This window comes from Eleutherodactylus coqui, chromosome 11 (assembly GCF_035609145.1).
Source record: "Eleutherodactylus coqui strain aEleCoq1 chromosome 11, aEleCoq1.hap1, whole genome shotgun sequence".
Taxonomy (NCBI): domain Eukaryota; kingdom Metazoa; phylum Chordata; class Amphibia; order Anura; family Eleutherodactylidae; genus Eleutherodactylus; species Eleutherodactylus coqui.
In genome coordinates, this window is record NC_089847.1 from 113,924,998 (window position 1) to 113,945,648 (window position 20,651).

General features: G+C 42.9%; 1 protein-coding gene across 1 annotated transcript in view; it reads left to right on the forward strand.

Annotated features, from left to right (window-relative positions):
• SYT9 (synaptotagmin 9) overlaps positions 1–20,651 on the forward strand; it is a 174,053-nt gene that overhangs the window by 41,733 nt on the left and 111,669 nt on the right. Inside the window, exon 2 of the mRNA XM_066582262.1 lies at positions 17,726–18,068. Within this exon, the coding sequence (XP_066438359.1) occupies positions 17,726–18,068 (343 nt within the window). The remainder of the gene's footprint in view (positions 1–17,725; positions 18,069–20,651) is intronic.

A 20,651-nucleotide genomic window follows, 5' to 3' on the forward strand; every position in this document is an offset into this window, starting at 1 on the left:
TGAGCATCAAGCTCGGACGAGTATGCTCGCTCATCTCTATTCGGAGTGTATTTCGGTCGCATATGTTCCATTTTTTGCAGTTCAATGTTTTAACATGCCGTATATTCGTCCATGTGAATGGATACATTGGAAACCAATGGCTCAGATGGTCGTGCATATCGGACGGGTGTAAAACATGTATGCACTCATATGAAACAAGCCTTAGGCTGGCTGCACACGGGTGGGTCGGATTCCGCATGCAGAGTCCTGCAGCAGAATCTGACCCTGTGCCCAGCCGGCATCTGCGCGTACCTGCTTTTCTTCCGTACTGCAGATGCTCCACATGGCGAGCCGTCAGACATGCATGATACATTTTTTTTCGAACCTCTGCAATGTCATTGCAGAATGGCTGCGGGTCAGGCGGCTTCCATTGATTTCAATAGAAGCCGTCCACACAGAATCCGCGCAGAAATAGAACATGCTGCTGTTTTTCCTCCGCCAGCGGAAAATCGCATTTGATTTGCGCTTGTTCAGAGAAAAAAGCGATTTTCAATAGCATGTTTATAGGTACTATTTGCTGCAGAATCAGGAGGCGGATTCCGCAAGGCAAATCTATCCCTGTGCAGGTGGCCTTAGGCTGGGTTCACACAGGGCGGATTTGCCGCGGAAATTCCGTGCGGAATTTCACCGCGGCAAATCCGCATGCGGCCGCTAATCCCAGGATTAGCCAGCCAAGTGGACGAGATTTCTCAGAAATCTCGTCCACACGGTACGGCAAATCTGCTGTGGCTAAGCCGGCAGAAGCCACTTCTGCGGCGCGGATTTGCCGACCGCAGCATGTCTATTTTTTTTCTGCTGTGGCCGCGCTCTCCTCTATGGGAGCGCCGTCCGCAGCGGAAGAGCGAGCGGCCGAGCCGCTTCAAAGCCATCGTGTTGGGTCATTCACTTGTAGATCTTCACATCCATACAAGCTCTATCTCTGCTATTGTATACATACCAATGATCTCAATTTGCGCTGTACTATCACAGGAACGAAATCACTAAATGGGTGTGACTTTAACTAATTTGAATTTAAAACCACGCCCATTCATTTAAGCCACACCCGTCTGGACTATTATTTGGCATTAGTAAATATGCTATTGATGGGTGACAAGTCTGTGATTGATTTAGGAAGCTTTTGTCACGCTTTCTTGCTGTAGGACAAGTAGATGGCTACACTTCCTGTCTGTGAGCTCTATTTGCATTGATTGAAGTCTGCTGTATTTCAGCCTCTATTCATATCTCATAAAGATTTAGAACATGGAGTTCTGCAATGTTCCCTTCTTTAATCTAGTTAAATTATATAATTGCATTAGCCTTTTCTTATCAAATTGGATATAATCTTATCTGCTCGAATATCCTACTCTTCAGAAGTAGTGGAGCCCAACGCAAGACCTTTTCCCATTCTTAAATTGTATTTGTGTGGACACTGGAAGTAAAATCTCCCTCGTCATTGTCTCTCAGGTACAGGCTTTTATCATCCACTCTCACCATTCTTTCCTCTGTACCGGCCTGTAAAAAAATCCATTATAGAACCTGCGCTGCTTAATAAAGGAAAGTCTAGACACTGATGATAACAACATGGCAAGCTTATGATTCCGGCTAAACTCCAGATATGATGGCGTATAATAGGAGAGACGGAGCTAAAGAAAATATTTTCTATCATACACAATGTAATGGCCTTGCTCACCCTTTTGTAGTTGCTCTAGAAAAGTTAGTTGATTTCTTTGTTTTTTTCTGGAAAATTCCATATATAACACTCCATCATGGGCATGCAAAATGCATGGAAAGGGGAGGCAGCGAGAAGCCTGGGACATGAAGTGCTAGAAGAAAACCAAGAAATAGAAGGACTATAAAAATAACAATACATTACAAAACATTACTATTGTTATGGGCAATACCCAACTGAGGGCCATTGCGTTCTCCGTACAAGTCTCTCTCCGACATTGCCTTCTTACCGCCAAGTGGGAATACAATGTACTTCATCAAAAACTCGACTTCCGACTGTTCTGTAAATAAGTTGAAGGGAACAAAACTGATACTTTATGCCTAGTACAGAACCTGGGGGGTGCAGTGTATAACCTGGAACAAGCGGAATAATCACCTGAATTACGTACTTGGTGCTGCTAGGGACTGCTCTGCCTCGACCCTCCTTGTACCTATATATATAGTTCTTACTCCTCGAAGGCATCTGTCAATGGTGGCTTAATGGACCCAGGACATTGTACAGGCATCCAAACTTTGGCCAACAGGTCATCTACCTAGAACTGAGCCCATCCACATGGGTGGCAACAAGCAACAACCCACTCTTTGCATGTTGAAGAACTATAGCTTTTATCGCAGCACAATAGGCGCAGGATCTGGTGTTGGAGTAAGCAAGTGGCTCAGAAGCGGAGGTTTGGTAGTACCTTTATCCACACATTTCTTGAGCTTTATCAATCTAAAAATAAAATAAGTAAATCTTGTTATTTGTATGGCGCCAACTTATTCCGCAGAGCTTTCAGGTAATTTATTTATTACCGCCCACCAAGCTGGGTACTCATTGTACTGACCTCGGAAGGATGGAAGGCTGAGTCAATCTTGAGCCAGCTTCCTGAACCATGCGGGGATTGAACTCGCAACCTTCAGGTCCCGAGCAAGAGCTTAGGGCTGCCTTAGCACTGTGCGTCACATGAGGCTCATTTACAACATAATTGTTACGATCGTGTGGGCAAACTAGCACAGGGCCCACAGGATCGTGACCAAAGGATGCACATGGGTACACACAGGTTTGCAGTTACAAAAGGGGGTGCATTATGTTGTATGCTAGTTATGTTATCCTGCTATGTTAATATGTTCTTTTTATGTTAGTCTGTTGTATGCTCCAGTTTGTCTGATGTCTGTCAGTCCCTGTTTTCCGTCTATCTGATCCACCTGTCCACTGGTCTTTGGACCCTGTTCCGTTGGTGGGCGGACGCCTGATCCGTAATCCTGTCCCCTTTGTCCGCTGGTAGGCGGATTTTAGAGCCCTGTCTGTCTGAGCCACCCATCCATTGGTTGTGGACACCTGATTTCTGTTCCTGTATGTCTACCTGTCTGTTGGTGGGCGGACGCCCGATCTGTATTCTGTCCCCTTGTCTGTTGGTAGGCGGATGTTAGGGCTTTGTTTGGTCTGTTACCCGTCCTGAGTTATGCAGTCTGTATTCCTGTCCCGGTGTCCGTTTTGTGGCGAGTTGCGCCCTGTGGACATAATTTGCTGTAGACCACTGTTGTATTTACCTGTGTTTTTGGCCTTTTGCTGTACGCCCAGTAATAGGCCTGTATGGATAAGTCCTATGGGTTGTTGTGTCAGTAGGAGGGTTGGCATGTTTTCCCCTCTGGTCTAGTGCACTTTTCCTTGCAGGCTACTGTGACTGAGGCCGGGTGTGTAAGGCGCAGTGGGCCTTGTTTTAGGTGTACTATTTCTTACTCTCTCCCATTTTGCCATCTTTGCCTTGGTGTCAGGTCCTTTATAGATAAATCCTGTACACGTGCGCGGTTTGGAGGAATTGTATAATTTTTTTTATGCCTAAAGGGTCCAGAGGCCCCTTATTTAAAGGGGAGGTACTGTTACATTGTGCTGCTGGGACCTGTAGTACTAGGGTTTCTAGCAGCATAGCTCACAGGTGTTGAATGATTGAGCTGGCTGGGTGTGGTGATCTCCTGCTAGCCAATACCCTGGGTCTTTGCTCACATATAAACCCAGCTCCTGTCAGTGTTTGTCTGGTGTTCAGGGTGAGCAGTCATGTTACTTCAGTTTTGTTCTTTCCTGTTGCAGCTTGCTGTGTGATCTATGTTCTGTTCTGTCCTGTTGCAGCTTGCTGTATGATCTGTGCTCTGTTCTGTCTTGTTGCAGCTTGCTGTGTGATCTGTGCCCCGTGCCGCTGGTTTCCTGGTTAGTGTAGGGACTAATGGTATAGCTAGGAGCCATGAAGTGGCCAGCTAGCTTCCATGTTTGGTACAAAATGTCAACTAATACCTGGTATTTATATATAGTTTAACACCTGTTTTTAGTGGTTGCATTGTGGCTGCTGTATGCTGTGTTTTCTGGCTCTGTGTCCTGTTGTTCTGTCCCTGTTATGTGGCATGTTTGTGTGTGGTGTTCTGGTGCGTGGTTCCTAGGAGTAGCTAGGGCCCAGATCCGAAGACCGCTGGGCCGCCCTTTATTGGGGCAATGTCCTTGCTTAGGTAGGGCCATGTCATCCTCCCTGTAGCACAGGGCCAGTTGCCTGAAACCCGTGTGTGTACCCGTGTGCATCATCATCGTGTGGGCCCCGTGCTAGTTTGCCCACACGATCCTAACACCCTAGTACTACAGGTCCCAGCAGCACAATGTAACAATAATCATAGTCAAAAAGCTGAAGATAGAGAGGAATTTCACCTCTCCGCACGACAACGACCAAAGAATACCTGCAACTCAAGAAAAAAATGGCTTCGCCAGAAGAAGATAGAAGTTTTTTCAATGGGATCGTACAGATAACGGGTCACATTGAAGGTGGAAATTAACCTGAAATCAATCATTTTTTAACACGGTTATTTTAACAGGGGTGTGAAGACTTTTTCTATCTAATTCATAAAGACAAAGTAAAACGTTTGATACCTTCCCTTTAAGTTTCATCCAATTTATCTTACAGGAATCTAATTAAGAAAAAAAAGTGAATCTTTATAAATGTCGGCTTTAATATTTTCTTACAAGAGAGCGGCAGCTTATTCTACCACATGCCGGCAACACTGACATATTCCGTCCAGGTAATTGGGGAGAGAATGGATTTGCACATCACAAGTTGCCATGGAAATTTAGCCATGAATCCATCATCCGATGACAATTTCTTGGTCTTGCGCTGCCATTTTGTTGATTCCCAATAAAGACATCCTATCAATGTGGACAAAGCGGGAAAAAATGAGCCGCGTGGAACCTGAAAAATGATTTCTGTTACAACGTGCATTAAAGGGGTTGTCCCGCGCCGAAACAGGTTTTTTTTTTAAATTCAATAGGCCCCCCGTTCGGCGCGAGACAAACCCAATGCATGTGTTAAAAAAAAAAAAACGTTTAGTACTTACCCGAATCCCCGCGCTGCGGCGACTTCTTCCTTACCTTAGTAAGATGGCCGCCGGGATCTTCACCCACGATGCACCGCGGGTCTTCTCCCATGGTGCACCGTGGGCTCTGTGCGGTCCATTGCCTATTCCAGCCTCCTGATTTGCTGGAATCGGCACACGTGACGGGGCGGAGCTACGAGGACTAGCTCTCCAGCACGAGCGGCCCCATTCACCAGGGAGAAGACCGGACTGCGCAAGCGCGTCTAATCGGGCGATTAGACGCTAAAATTAGACGTCACCATGGAGACGAGGACGCCAGCAACGGAGCAGGTAAGTGAATAACTTCTGTATGGCTCATAATTAATGCACGATGTACATTACAAAGTGCATTAATATGGCCATACAGAAGTGTATAACCCCACTTGCTTTCGCGGGACAACCCCTTTAAGAAAAGTGTACTAGAAAATGTCTAGAGGTAATTTACTTCTAAAGTGTAAATACCTTGCAACAACCACAAGCAATCAGAGATGTTCTTATGTGGGCTGCATTAGGCCAATAAACCTTCACTGCCGGTAGATTTATAGGCAATATCACTGACACTTAAACAAGTTGTAGAAGATTAGTGAAACATGGCTGCTTTCTTCCAGTAAGAGCGCCACTCATGTCTGCTGGCTAGATCTAGTACTGCAGCTCAGCCATATTTAAATGCATGAAGATGCATAGTACAATAAAAGACCTAAACTATGGACAACAGTGAATCACATACAGCCCTCTTAATGCACAGGTTATATCTGGGCATTCCATTAAACTATTCATGACTTTGCATGCTCCATATATGTGATATATTGTAGGGTCTATGCAGATAAGGGAGATGGAATGAAACCTCTACAGTGCCACCTATTGGAAGGAAGCATTCCTTCAAGCCAAAGTCAGACTTTTTATACAAGCCTTGTAACAATGACCAGGAATTAAAATCAAAGCCAGACTCCATGCACAGACAGCTGTTTCATGGTGTTTGCACTTCGTCAGTATACAGTAGGAGTCTGGCTTTGCTAGTGAGAGACCTGGGATGGGGGGGTCAGAAACGGTGAGTGAGGAGACTCAAATGGCCATGCATGCGCCTCTGGGTAATATGCAAATAAGGGAGAGGAATCGAAACCTCCATAGTGTCAACCTTCCAATAGGTGGCACTGTGGAGGTTTCATTCCATCTCCCTTATTTGCATATTGTCATAAGAAGCGTGCATGGCCATTTGAGTCTCCTCACTCACCATCTAGGTGCTCTCCCTAAGGAGAAATGATAGCGTTTCTGACTATAGGGTCTATATACAGGGATTATTCTGACTGCCATTTTTTCCCCAACATGGGGTAAATTGGCTTCTCCCTCACAGTTTTTTTTTGCCTTCCTCTGGATCAACAAGGGGGGTGAAAACAGTCTGAATTGGATGGACATTTGTCTTTTTTTCAGCCTTGCCATGATTGGAGCTTCCCGTATGGAAATTAGACTGGCGACCTTTGGCTTGTAGCATAATATCACATGGCAAGTTTTCTGTGGATCAGCTTCATTGTGAATCCACATTAGATGGAGCTGTCTGAGCAACTTCCAATGGGTTCTGGCCATCGGTGCTAGACTAGCCAACCTTTTGGGGTTTTTCTGTGCAACAATGTGGAGAGTATACTGAGAATGACGTGATTGAGTAAAATCATCCAGCGAAAGGGGATCCTGTGGACGGAAACAACTAGTTGCCGGAAAGAGTCAAAGGATGATGAACACTGGTGCTCCAACTAATATGTCCACACTTGTTGTTCCTTAGCACAGTTGGGCTATGACAGCAGATGACCAGTTCCAGCGCCATTATTATTAAACAGAAAGATTCCAGTGGGCAGAAGATGACAAAAATTGGACCACTGAGTAATGGAAAAACATTGCCTGGTCAGATGAATCCAGATTACTGTTGTATCATGCTGATGGGGGGGGGGGGGGAGTCAGAATTTGGTGCAAGCAGCATTAATCAATGAACCCTTCCTCAACAGTGCAGGCTGGTGGACATAGAGTAATGGCGTGGGGAATGGGTCTTCTGATACACGTAGATGGACGCTACAATTAATTTCTATGGTTCTGAAGACCAAAGTCCAACATACTAGAAGATGGGGGTCTCAATTGTGCATGATTATATCTGAGTGGTTAGTAGGATATGTCATGATTAGAGATGAGCGAGCACATTTGGTTAAGGCCGTTACTCGAGCAATCATCGCTCTTCTTGAGCAACTGCATTCTCTTCCGAGCAGGCTCGGGGGGTGGCGGGGGGGGGGGGGAGACAGTAAGACAGATCTCTCTCCTCGCCGCTAGCCCCCGCTCACCCACCCCTTCCCCCTGAGCCTGCTCGGATGAGAATGCAGTTACTCGAGAACAGCGATGATCACTCGAGTAACTGCCTTTACCGAGCGTGCTCGCTCATCTCTAGTCATGATGAATAGGTCCTGTCCCTTATGAGTAGACCCTTATGCACATGGGTGACCTGTGGACATTGGGACTTAGTTGCAATCAGTACTGCTGCCACCCTTTTAGCCACAAGACCACTACTGTAATATTTCGACCCTCTGCAATTCTTTACTAGCATTATGGTCTATGTTTGGCGGACAAATTTGGTAACCTTTCCTATTTTGCCGAACATACACATAGGTCCTACCTATTTATAATTGTGTTATATGCATATTGCAAAGATGGTTTCTGTATAACTAAGGTTTGGAGTTTGTGTACAGAATATCCAATATTACAGGCTCCAGATTGTGCAGAGCCCTAATACAGCACTCATAGACATCTATGGAGCCCCACTGTTTTTCCATATGGCTTGGAGATACAGATATAGCATATGTTATCTCACTTAGCACATTAAATGCACATCGCAGCAAACTCTACATTAACATTTAACAAAGCAAAAGCCATTGAAAAAGTGCAGTTAAAACTTGCTGCAAATGTACATTTACTGCGATAAGTGCCAATAACAATGTTTGCTACATTTGTATATATGGGGTGTCTCAAAAGTGGGGAAACACCCATATGGGATGAAAACAGTTTTAAAGATGGTGATGTAATTTTGCATACAAACTGAAGGGGAAATGAGAGACCTATTAGCCTATGTCACCAACATGACAGCCATTTTGAATGCCGCCATCTTGGATTCAACTCTAATTTTTCCAATGGGAAGGTTGGTGTATGATATATCAAACTGGCAGAGAATTTCACCAGAAAACTAATGATGGGCTTCATTTTATCATAACTTTATTCATTTTCATGTTAGCACAGTTATCTTTCTTTATTACAAGTAATATGAATGATGGCCTTATCTCTAGCAGAACATTGGGATCATTCTTATGTCAGGTAATCAAAACTCACGTGTCATCATTGCAGATTTCAATCAATCAATCAGTCAATGCCACCCAACCAGACCTCCCATTACCCACAGTGCAGTGTCCCAACTACTTTCCAAATTCTGAGAAACAAGGCCTGTCGCTGATAAACTGAAATATGGACATCCAAAAACTGTTACTGATAAGCCAGGCCAGAGCAGAAGTTCATTAGTAAAAGTTTTTGGTTGTTCACATTCAAGTTTATTACAACGGAATTTGGAAAGTAGTTGGGCTACTGCACTGTGGATAAAGGGAGGTCAGGTTGGGTGGTGTTGATTGAAATCTGAGGTGATGACACATGTGCTTCATTCACCTGAAATATGGACGATCTCAACACGTTCTGCTTGAGATAAGGCCATCATTCACATTGCGTTTACTGAAGAAAAGTCACCGTGTTAACATGAGAACAAATAAAGTTATCTTAAAGTGAAGCATACCATTGGTTTTCTGGTAAAATTCTCTGCCAGTTTGTTATATCACACACCTACCTTCCCATTGTAAAAATTAGAGTCGAATCCCAGATGGCGGCATTCAAAATGGCCGTCTTGTTGGCGACATAGCCTAACAGGTTTCACCCTTCTCCTGCTACTTGTATGCATAATTGCTTTACCTTCTGATCAAACTGTTTTCATTCTATATAGGTGTTTTCACACTTTTGAGACACCCTGTATATGGAATACAGTAGAAAAAACTTGTGGCATGTTCCATCAGATAGGGTGATATGGAGGATTTTTTACCCTCTGTAATATAATGAAAAACATAGGCACCATATGCCGGCACACCAAGTGCTTAGAGGTCCATAGCACAGAGCCATAGAGACTCCCTTTGTCAATGTGCAGGATCGGTGCATACAGCTCTGAATTGGGCCTGGCTCACATCACATTCACATCCATCTAAATGGACACTCCCAATTGTGGACATATTTGATTAACCTCATTTCTCCTGCAGTAAAATGGCTGGGCAGATCTGAGATGTAGATATACCATTCATTTAGCTGTAAATGTTTTGCACTGAGCAGGAACTCTAGTGAGATGATTGTGAAGATAGAAACACTCTTTGAAGAAAATGTAATCAATAGAGAACTTCCTGGCCCTGACCACAGAGGAAGATTAAGACTGAGATATGCAGCGGCAACTATGCAAAGAGTTGGCATGAGATCTGTGTAGTGACGAGGAAAATTATAGTCTTAGCCGCCTCTATACTGCACCCAATGTTTTCGGGTTTACTCAGTCCAAGGGTGAGTGGTGCATCTACTTCCATGAGGGGTCATAAATTGATCTTGACGAGACAAAGGAACCCTGTTAAAGACATTATGGCAGGGTGTAACTATAGGGGGTGCAGAGGGTGCAATTGCACCCAAGCCCTGATGACTTAGGGGCTGATAAGGTCTCTCTTCTCAATATGAGAAGACCAGTATAATGAAAGAAGTATTATAGTTAGAGAGCCCTCTTACAGGTTTTGCATCGGGGCTCAACAGTTTCAAGACACACCTCTGCATAAAGTTATCAGTTAAAGCTATAGGGGGATATACTTGTAGGGATCAGATACAAGGCAGAAGATCTCCATGCATAAATCTATCCAATGGGATAAATCTGTTAATGATAACCCGTTCATAACCAAGGTTCATTGCTGCTGCTGTGTCCGATTCACGTTCTACAGTTCTGGTATTCCCACTTTCAAAAAATCCTAACTTTTTTCCAGTAACATAGGTACATTAGAGATTGATTTTTGTAGCACGAGTTGTACATTTCGGTGGTACCATGAAAACAAATGTCTGGTACCGTGTTAGCCAATAGAGTACAATGTGATTGTTCCCAGCAAGAGAAACCAAGTAATCTTGTAGATATGATACCTTTTAATGGCTAACAAAAATACATGATGTTATAATGAGCTTGCGAACCTCTCGGGTTCTTCATCAGGCTAAAATGGAATAGATCTGAAGAGGCATTCATATATATACATATTTATGACATACATACCTATGGCAAGGCACAGACATGGATGTAATTGGTTTGCACTTAAAAGGAATACTGCAACAGAATTTTTTTTTTGACTAGGTACTGACAAGGGAGTGAAAGTTTTATGGTCCCTGAATTACTGTTGGGGGGGTCGTCAGGCCAGGAATGCTGCAAGAGGTACACAAACATTTTTAACTAGACACTGATAAGGGAGTGAAAGTTTATGGGCCCTGAATTACTGTTGGTGGGGTTTTCACCAGGCCAGCAGTCTTATCTGTGCTATAGATGCTTCATACCTCCCATTCACCCATAAATCCTCATGAATAATTTAACCCACTATTCAGTGTCAAAAGTTGTTATAAATTTATATTCCCAAATTCTTCTGTGGCTTTGAGGAACAGGGCAAAAACTGAAAGCGAGGATGAGATCTCATCACCATACAATTAATCAGAGAAAGACAGAATTACCTGTGGCCGAGCATTTCTCTAACCATGGACATGACTTAGAAGATATGAGAGTTTTGATATTGAAGGGTGGTTTCAAGTGTCTGGAAAGAAAAATGTATATAATACAGTCAAACCACTAATGACAGCTTGTCCATCCGTGCGTGAGTTGGTTTGTGAGTGACTTACATGCTCTGCCTCTGATCACATAATGGTGATGTCATCAAAGGTCCTTCATCCCCAGTGAGCGAGTTACATGCTCCGCCCCTGATCACATAACGGTGACATCATAACAAGTTTTGTACGCACATGGCTGCTGTCCGGCTAGGTGTTAATTAGTATTCTGAGGCTGCAGGGGGTTTGTAGCAACTGAGGCTGCAGGAGGTTTGTATTCCACCCGTAATCTGCACCGTCATGTGATAAGGGGCGGACCATGTATTTACCTCACTGGCGATGAAGGACCTTTGATAACGTCACCATCATGTAACCAGATGCGGAGCATGTAAGTCATGTACTCTGGATCAACGTCACCGTCATATGATCAGGGGCAGAGCATGATGGTGACATCATCACAGGTCCTTCATCTCCAGTGCTGTGCTGCTTCTGATCCCTGTTGTATGGGATGAACAATGTATGTGTGACGTGCATGTAGCGCATTGCGCCACCAGAAACACTGGTACTATAATTTCCTTATAATTACTAGTATAAGGCATAAGTGAATAAGCTCCATACAGAAGAAATAACCACAGGTGCATAGTTAACAGGTGACCAAATGCCTCAGACAGGAAAATAACCACTACCCATGTAGAGGCGGGTCTAGAATAAATATACTCCCATTATGGTTGATTGGCCAGCTAAGGGAAACACCTCCTAATTGCCCAATCAGTCCACACCTCAAAGAGATGTTGAAGAAGAAAATAAGGGAACATCAAACACTGAGGAATTTCCAACTAACACCCAAGGCACCTAAGGGTCCTTCTGCAGTGACAAGAAAGAGGCCCTCATCAGTGGCCAGCTCCGAATGGTAGAGGACGTACACCTAAGATACAAGCATGTTTGCTGGGTGACATCACCCTAGATCCACTTCTTGATAGTGTGCCGCAATACCTGGACTCGAATCAGTCCGGGCCAGTGTGCCCATCCACCTATTCCGCAATCTTATGAAATAAAATTGGAATATTATCTTGAATTTGCTAAAAATCTATTAAATCAATTTATTCAATGTATCCCAATGGCAGGCGAATTAGGAACTGGGCGGATTGATTTGCTAATCCCTAGAAGATAACTAACGGTGAATGCCAATTCGTATGAAAATCGTTTTCCCCCTCTTGTTTTTGTCTCAGTGGTTGAGCCGAAGTGTGATCCAGACAAAGTACAATATAGACAGGACATTGTCAGACAGCATCGGTTAAGTACATTCACGTAGTAGAAGATAATGGTTGCTTGAAAGTGCAGCGAATTAACTGTAAGTGAAACATGTTAAGCTGATTCAACAGAGCAGCGATGCGTGTGAAAGAATTCAGGATACATTATTAATTAGATTCGGTGGAGGTTGAATCCCACTTCAGAGACTTCACAGTCTTATTTTTTTCCACTTCAGCTCCACTTAATAATATACAGGGTTTGTTCTACCAAAGATATATTTTTTCACAGCTATTAAATTATATAATGCGCATCCTGCGGATCTCTCCAGGCACCGTTAATAGTCTTTGGCAACTATGACAACACAATGAACTCTTCAGATATTCATTTAACTGTGAAGTCTACGTTGAATGGAGAATGCATCCAATGGTCACTTCTGTATCTGCATTGTGGGCTGATCAGCTGATTGTTACACAGTATTGCAGATTATTGAGTCTTCAGGGGGTTATTGCAGTTTAGTCTTGTCTCTATTTTAATTGGTGGTGAGACTCTGCTCAGAGTTGTGATCTCCACAGATTTGTGAAATAGGGCTAGTAAGATCTCCTGTGCTGGATGGCTAGGAGTGTGGTGGTGTCAGGCAGCTGCTGAAAAGGCCTGATTTTACCATTGCTATGGGTGACCCATCCTCTGTGTATTCCCTTGGTGGAGGTAGAGATGAATCCCTCCTGACCCCATAATGTAAATATACATTATACAGTCATGAAGGCTATCAGCTGTTTTTGACAGCTGGTAGCCACCGGCAACTGCTTCGATAAGAGTTAGCTCTGATTGTGGCAGTTAACTGTTCAGATGCTGTGGTCCAAGCAACAGGAGGGAGGGGAACTCTTCCAGTGTCCCATCAGGGGTTTGGAGGACCTGATGGGTTAGTATGGCAGCACGGAGCCTACTGAAGACTCTCAGGGCTGCCATGCATGGATTCCAATGAAGCCCTGCCCATGGCAGAGCTTCATAGGCAACATTAAAAAAAATACCATGTACTACAAGTGATCAAATGATTGCCAGTTTAAGGCTCCTGTGGGGACTAAATGAAAGTCTAAAAAAAGATTTAATAAAGTTTTTTATTAGTAAAAAAAAAAAAATATTTAAAGTTCAATCCCCTCTTTTCCATTAAAAAATCGAAACAATTAAAAAATCCCACATATTTGATATCATTATGTCTATAAACGTCTGAACCATTAAAATATGACAATGTTTATCCTGCAAGCTGAAAGCCTTAACAAAAATAGAACAGAATGTGAGTATTGCCAGAGTGTTTTTTGTTATCCTGGCTCCCAAAACGTTGGAATAAAAAGTGATCAAAAAGGCATATGTTTTTGTATAATGGTTCTAGTAAAAAGGACAAAAAAATGAGCCCTCACACAGCCCAATCGATGCAAAAATAAAAAAAGGCACAGGCCTCAGAATAGGGTGCGGAATACAATTTTTGTTTTAGAAAATTGTTAACTCTTTGAAAGTACAAAAACATTTTAAAAAACACTATGTAAATTTGCTATCATCGTAATAATACTGACCTATAGAACAAAGTTCATATATCACTTTCACTGCATTGTGAAAGCTGTAAGAACTAACACAGACACACACACAATGGTGAAGTTCATTTCACCCACTGAAATTTTTTTTTGAAGTTTTTATTATTCATTTTTATGGTAACATTTAAAAATACAACATGTTCCATAAAAAACAAGCCATTATATGGCTCTATCAATAGAAAAATTTAAAAAGTTATGGCTTTTGGAAGATGGGGACAAATAAACAAAAAAAATGTGGTCCTGAAGGGGTTAGGGGACAAACATATATAGGAAGAATTCTAGAGCAAAGTTAACCCAGTGTCTTCTAAACATATACTTTATATACTAGTCTTCGGTAGGTCAATGGTATCAGCGTTGATTTTGTAATTTAGCTATGTCTTTTATGCACCATGTGGAAACATTATTCATACAGAATAATGGTCCAGCATTGGGTCCCAGCCACTTTCTTTCATCTCACTAGCACTCAATGTAAGAGCATCTTGGCAGTTATGACATATCCAGGATGTAATGGATATCGTTGACTTATTATCAATACACCAGGATTTCCTAAAAAGTTAGAATAGCACAACATAGCACATGCAACCTAATCAATTTACACATACTTTACTAAGTTGCTCCAGAAAAAAATGATGCACTTATCTGTTTGTTTTATTTACATTGAATTTTCCTTTTCATGCATTTAGAAAGCCTCATATTTGACTTGCAGACTCTCCTACACTCAAGTTACTAGCTTGGCATAAGCAGCACTGATCAGCTGGTTTCTTTCATGAAGGTGCATAAGCTCAACTCCCCCTCCCCACTCCTATTTCAGTATAACTACTATCATTCCATACTACACAGCTATCTCTCCGCCTATCTAATCTTGGTATTTGTAAAACACCAACTTATTCTGCAGCGCTTTCAGGTAATTATTACCCCCCACCAAGCTGGGTTCTCATTTTACCAATCTCAGCTGAGTCAACCTTGAGCCGGCTACCTGACTCAAGCAGGGATCGAACTTGCAACCTTCAGGTCGTAGGCGAGAACTTACACTCTGCGCCACACGAGGCTCATAATCTTCTGAGTATCTGCAGTTCTATTCCCCCTCACTGATGATAAGAGCAGAAAATTCACCAAGAATGAATTAAGGCTCTCTGTAATAGTAGCTTTCTTTGATCTCTGTTCTCCTGATCTCTTCCACCATCCAGCACTGTCATACAGCCTTCTGTAATAGCTCAGTAGAAAGGCAGTGAATGCACAATCACAACATGGCGCAGGCTAGGGGAGGGGCTGCCAGTCTACTCTGACAAATTTGGCTATGATTTCAATACTACAGTCTGCAGTGCTTCGAAAACAAAACAAGCCTAGAAATCAAATAATCAGATATTCTTCTTAAAAACCAATTCTAAAAAGTTTTCATTTCCAAAAACACATTGATTTAAAGGAAAAAAAGAGCACAAAGGTGTACATAGGCTTTAATAGAAATATGTAGGTGGAAAGTCTAACAACAGTGTGAACAGAGCCTATGAGTATGAGGGATGCCTGGCCTCCAAAGTCTGTGGCACCCTAGTGGTAGCATTTACGGGCCAGGCCATAATTTTCTAGTACTCAAACATGTTCACATCACTATGGTGATCCTTTAAGTTAGAATGGCTTCTGGCTACAGTATTTTCAATATACAGGGGTCTTTTAGGGGTCATAGAATGGAAGATATCACCAAGCAGAATGGGCATTTCAATGGTATAACACCTGCCTTACTGACTTGTATGCACTGATTGGCTGTTTATTGTATAATGTGGTAATATATGTCTTGTATTGCTCTTTACCTGCGCCAGAATGGATAATAAGAACTTACATAAGGATGCGGTCTACATAAATGATGCAATGGTAACTAAACGTGAAATGGAAAGTATACATAATGTCAGCAAGGGTTATGAATGGGGTGGTGTTCAGTAGAAGCTAAAAGGGCAAACTTTTATCTTTGCTATAGGCCCTGATACTCTATGTACACTACTAGTTAGCAGTGCTGAGGGGAAAGGCGAATTTTCTTAATTGCCTGAAGATTACACGTTCTCCCTTAAAAAGCTGTCCCAAGATTGATGTCACCTATACACAGAATAGATAATAAATAGAGATGAGCGAGTATACTCGGTAAGGCCCATTACTCAAGCGAGTAGTGCCTTATCCGAGTATCTCCCCGCTCGTCTCTAAAGATTCGGGGGCCGGCGCCGGTGACAGATGAGTTGCGGCGGGAAGTGGGGGGGGGAGAGAGGGAGAGAGAGATCTCCCCTCCGTTCCTTCCCGCTCTCTCCCACCGCTCCCCGCCCCCTGCCACCCCCCGAATCTTTAGAGATGAGCGGGGAGATACTCGCTCGAGTAATGTGCCTTACCGAGTATACTCGCTCATCTCTAATAATAAATATCTAATCATTGAGGGTCCTATGACTATGACTCCCACTGATCACTAGAACAGGGGTCCCAAGCCCCCATTCTTCCTCAATGCATTACCACAGTAAGGAAGAGTTTGAATGAAGCAGCAATCTAGAATATGCACTTCTGCTCCATTCAAAGTCTACGGGACTGACAGAAATAGCTGAGTACAGCACAATGAAGAGGATGGGGTGTTGGGACTCCATTGTAGTGTTTGGTGGGGGGGTGAGGCCTCATTGATCAGACAACTATCACCTAGCCAGTGATAATGTTGAACTTGGGACAATCTCTTTCAATTTTCTCCAATATCCAAGAAGCAAACTGTTCTGGTTAAGTTAATTGACCTCCCATGTGAATGTCAGTAGGAACCTTGGATTGTAAACTTGAGTAGAGCTTACGACCACAAGAAAGAAATAATTTTTTGTGCATTTCTTAGAATTTGCTGGTCCAATTTCAATGAATTATGAGCCAACAACTCAATAAACTTGATTGAGTTGAGAAAATTGGTTGATGCTTTGTTCTAATTTGGTTTCAAAGCATCTGAAGGGTTTGGTTTTCTCTGTTCAAGTCAACAAATGAAATGGAAGTCTATGAGCTGTACACCTATCATAGCTGTGTGTTAAGGTGGTTTAACTGAGTAAAGTAAGTACTGGAGTAGTGATATTAAGTGAAACTCATGTTTGTGAGGGGGTGACAAGATTGTTCCTTACTAGTGGTAAGCAAACCGAAACAATAGAACCCTGTTTCGGGGAGAAATTTGGAAAAAATTAAATTCGGTGAGAACCCAAACCCCAGACAGTTTGATTCGGTTGAACCCACTAAAATGGCTTCTTTTTCCCCTTCCTATTCCTTTTTCCTCTTCCTCCTCTACTTCTATCTATTCCTTTTCCCTCTTCCTCCTCTACTTCTATCTATTCCTTTTCCCTCTTCCATGCTTTCCTATTCTTATTCCTTTTCCTTCATTCTATTCTTTTTGCCACTTCCTATTCTTCATTTCGCTTTTCCTCTTCCTTGTCTTCCTCTTCCTTGTCTTCCTCTTTTTCTTCTTCCTCTCTCTTTTCTTCTTTTCCTTCTTTTTCATTAACTTTGCCTTAAAGCAACTACAAGTTCTTAGATACACTCCTAGTTGACCTCAGAGTGTTACACGGGGGTTTTATAGCTTAGAGACAGTGTTATACACTAGTTGTGGGAGTATTTATAAAGTTCCGGTTCGGTTCAAACTAATTTGGGCCAGAACAAAGTTTTTGCCGAAATTCAGCAAACTGGCCAAACCAAACTTTTGAAGAGTTTGCTCATCACTATTCCTCACCATGTGGTTCAACAAGGGTCATCTAGTTTAATCTTTGAAATTGGAAAACCTTTTAAAAAACACAAGATAATTAAAACATTCCAGCTATTATATAACAGACATAAATGTTTATGGGAAGGCTAAATAGCATTGACTTATCATGTCGTACCTTCTGTTCCTCTTATTTTAGATGTTTCAGTGAGCTTGCTGTCTCTTTTGGTAACAGCCTGTGGGCTTGCCCTCTTTGGTGTATCACTTTTTGTTTCATGGAAGCTCTGCTGGATTCCCTGGCGAGAACGTGGCTTGAAAGGAAGTAAAGAACATGAACATCTGAACTATGCTGACAGCGACACAAATGAGCATGACTACAGCGATAACTATCTGGGGCAGCCCCCTCTATTTCCGGAGTCATCCATGAAGATCAGTCATACGTCCCCCGATATTCCTTTGGAAGCCAAGACTACCAACAAGGAGAACTGTGTTCACAATGTTCGAATGCAACGGCAAATCACAGAACCAACCTCATCAGCTCGGTCAGTGTCCATAACCTTTCTCTTTCAAGCTTTTAGCTGATCAGCTAGATCCATGATCTGTTTTTGTTTTTTTGATTAAATTTAAAGGAATCCTCAGAGCAAAAATTACAAAAATATGACAATGCTGAATTATGATTGTTCATATATATGTATAAAAAATGTTACTGGAGGTTCTTAGAATTGGAAATACGTGAGATAACATATCGCTTATGAGCACAGGAACTCTCCTGGTGTTCCTATCAGTAAATACCCCATACACATAAGAGAAAAGTTTTCCGAACCGGACCATTTTCGTAGGACTTGATGAATAACTTGTAATTAGAGATGAGCGAGTATACTGGCTAAGGCACATTACTCGAGCGAGTAGTGCCTTAGCCGAGTATCTCACCGCTCGTCTCTAAAGATTCGGGGACCGGCGCGGGTGACAGGTGAGTTGTGGCAGGAATCGGGGGGGAGAGAGGGAGAGAGAGATCTCCCCTCCGTTCCTTCCCGCTCTCCCCCGCTGCTCCCCGCCCCCCGAATCTTTAGAGACTAGCGGGGAGATACTCGGCTAAGGCACTACTCGCTCGAGTAATGTGCTTTAGTGAGTATACTCGCTCATCTCTACTTGTAATGTATACAAAAGAAGGGATGACTGTGCAAGGAGAGACAAGACTAAGAACAGAGGTTTTATTGAGGGCAACATGTTTTAGTGACGGATTGATACCTTCGTTGGGCCACATATGGTATGTGAAATAATAAAGGCGTCAATCCAACACGGGAAAGTGTAGCCCTCAATAAAACTTCTGCTCTTAGCCAGGTCTATCCTTGCATCATCTCGTCATCTCTCTTCTCGTCTGCTACCAAGGAGGTCCTCCGACCAGTCTGTACGAAGGAAGGCAGCAGCTTGCCAAGCTCTTCACTGCATTGTGCTGCCGCACGACCACCCCTGGTAGGATTATTCTATTGTTTTACCTACATCTGGTGGAAAATTCTCTACATTCTATTTTGTTTTTATTGCAGTGTTATAAGTGTTGGGATAAAAAATGATGGGTGGAGTATGTTGATTTCAACACCCAATGCTTTTACTCTCAAGGGAGATAAGCCATTGCCAGAGGAGTTTGGCAGTAACTCCCACTTCCCATTGAAAGACATGCACACTCAGATGAGCCTATGGGTGCGGGCTTAGGAGGAATACCACAGCTGTCAGGTCAATTAGCATGTGCCCAACAGCTATTGAATGTATGTGCTCACCTGAATTCCATGAAGACCACAACAGTCTGCTTTGTCTAAGCAATATATTGTTTTTAAGTGTGTAATATATATATATATATATATATATATATATATATATATATATACATACAAACATGCACAGGGGGTTGACAAAAATATGGAAACACCATGCAAAATGCATGAGATTTTAATTATTAGCACTGAGCTGCCCTTTTGACCCCTGCTTGCATTGCCTGAGAGCTTTTCTGCCAAATTTGTGTTTACTTCACCTTTTGCCCTGCTCTGGTTGGTTTTGGGAGCTAGCTGATAACAACAGCTGGGTAGCTCAAACCCCTGACCAATGGAACCTAGTTGCTCGGGCAGATGTTCACCTCTGCCTTGCATCGTCTGTGTCATATTACCTCCATTTAAAGGAGATGTACCGCGCCGAAACGGGTTTTTTTTTTTTTAAACCCCCCCCCCGTTCGGCGCGAGACAACCCCGATGCAGGGGTTAAAAAAACCACCCGCACAGCGCTTACCTGAATCCCGGCGGTCCGGCGTCTTCATACTCACCTTCTGAAGATGGCCGCCGGGATCCTCTGCCTCCGTGGACCGCAGCTCTTCTGTGCGGTCCACTGCCGATTCCAGCCTCCTGATTGGCTGGAATCGGCACGTGACGGGGCGGAGCTACACGGAGCCGCTCTCTGGCACGAGCGGCTCCATAGAAGACTGCTGAAGACCCGGACTGCGCAAGCGCGGCTAATTTGGCCATCGGAGGCCAAAAATTAGTCGGCTCCATGGGAACGAGGACGCCAGCAACGGAGCAGGTAAGTAAAAAACTTTTTATAACTTCTGTATGGCTCATAATTAATGCACAATGTATATTACAAAGTGCATTATTATGGCCATACAGAAGTGTATAGACCCACTTGCTGCCTCGGGACATCTCCTTTAAGCTACATGGGATTATAAATCATTTTTCAATAAGACAGGTAGAGACTTACTTTAAGGCATTTCATACGCTGTTTCCATATTTCTGTCCACCCCTGTGTATGTATATATATATATATATACACACACACACACACACACACACACACACGTAGAGACCGATTTTAAAGCATTTCATATGGTGTTTCCATATTTTTGTCCACCCTTGTATGTGTCCACACACAGGAGTGGACAAAAATATGGAAACACCATACAGAATGCCTTAAAATGATTTCACTTACATGGAGGTAATATGACACAGATGTTGCCGGGCAGAAGTGAACATCTGCCCAAGCAACAAGGTTCCATTGGACAGGGGTTTGAGACACTCAAATATATATGTATATACCGTAAATGTACATATATATGTAGTCTATACGCTTAGGGTCCCACATTA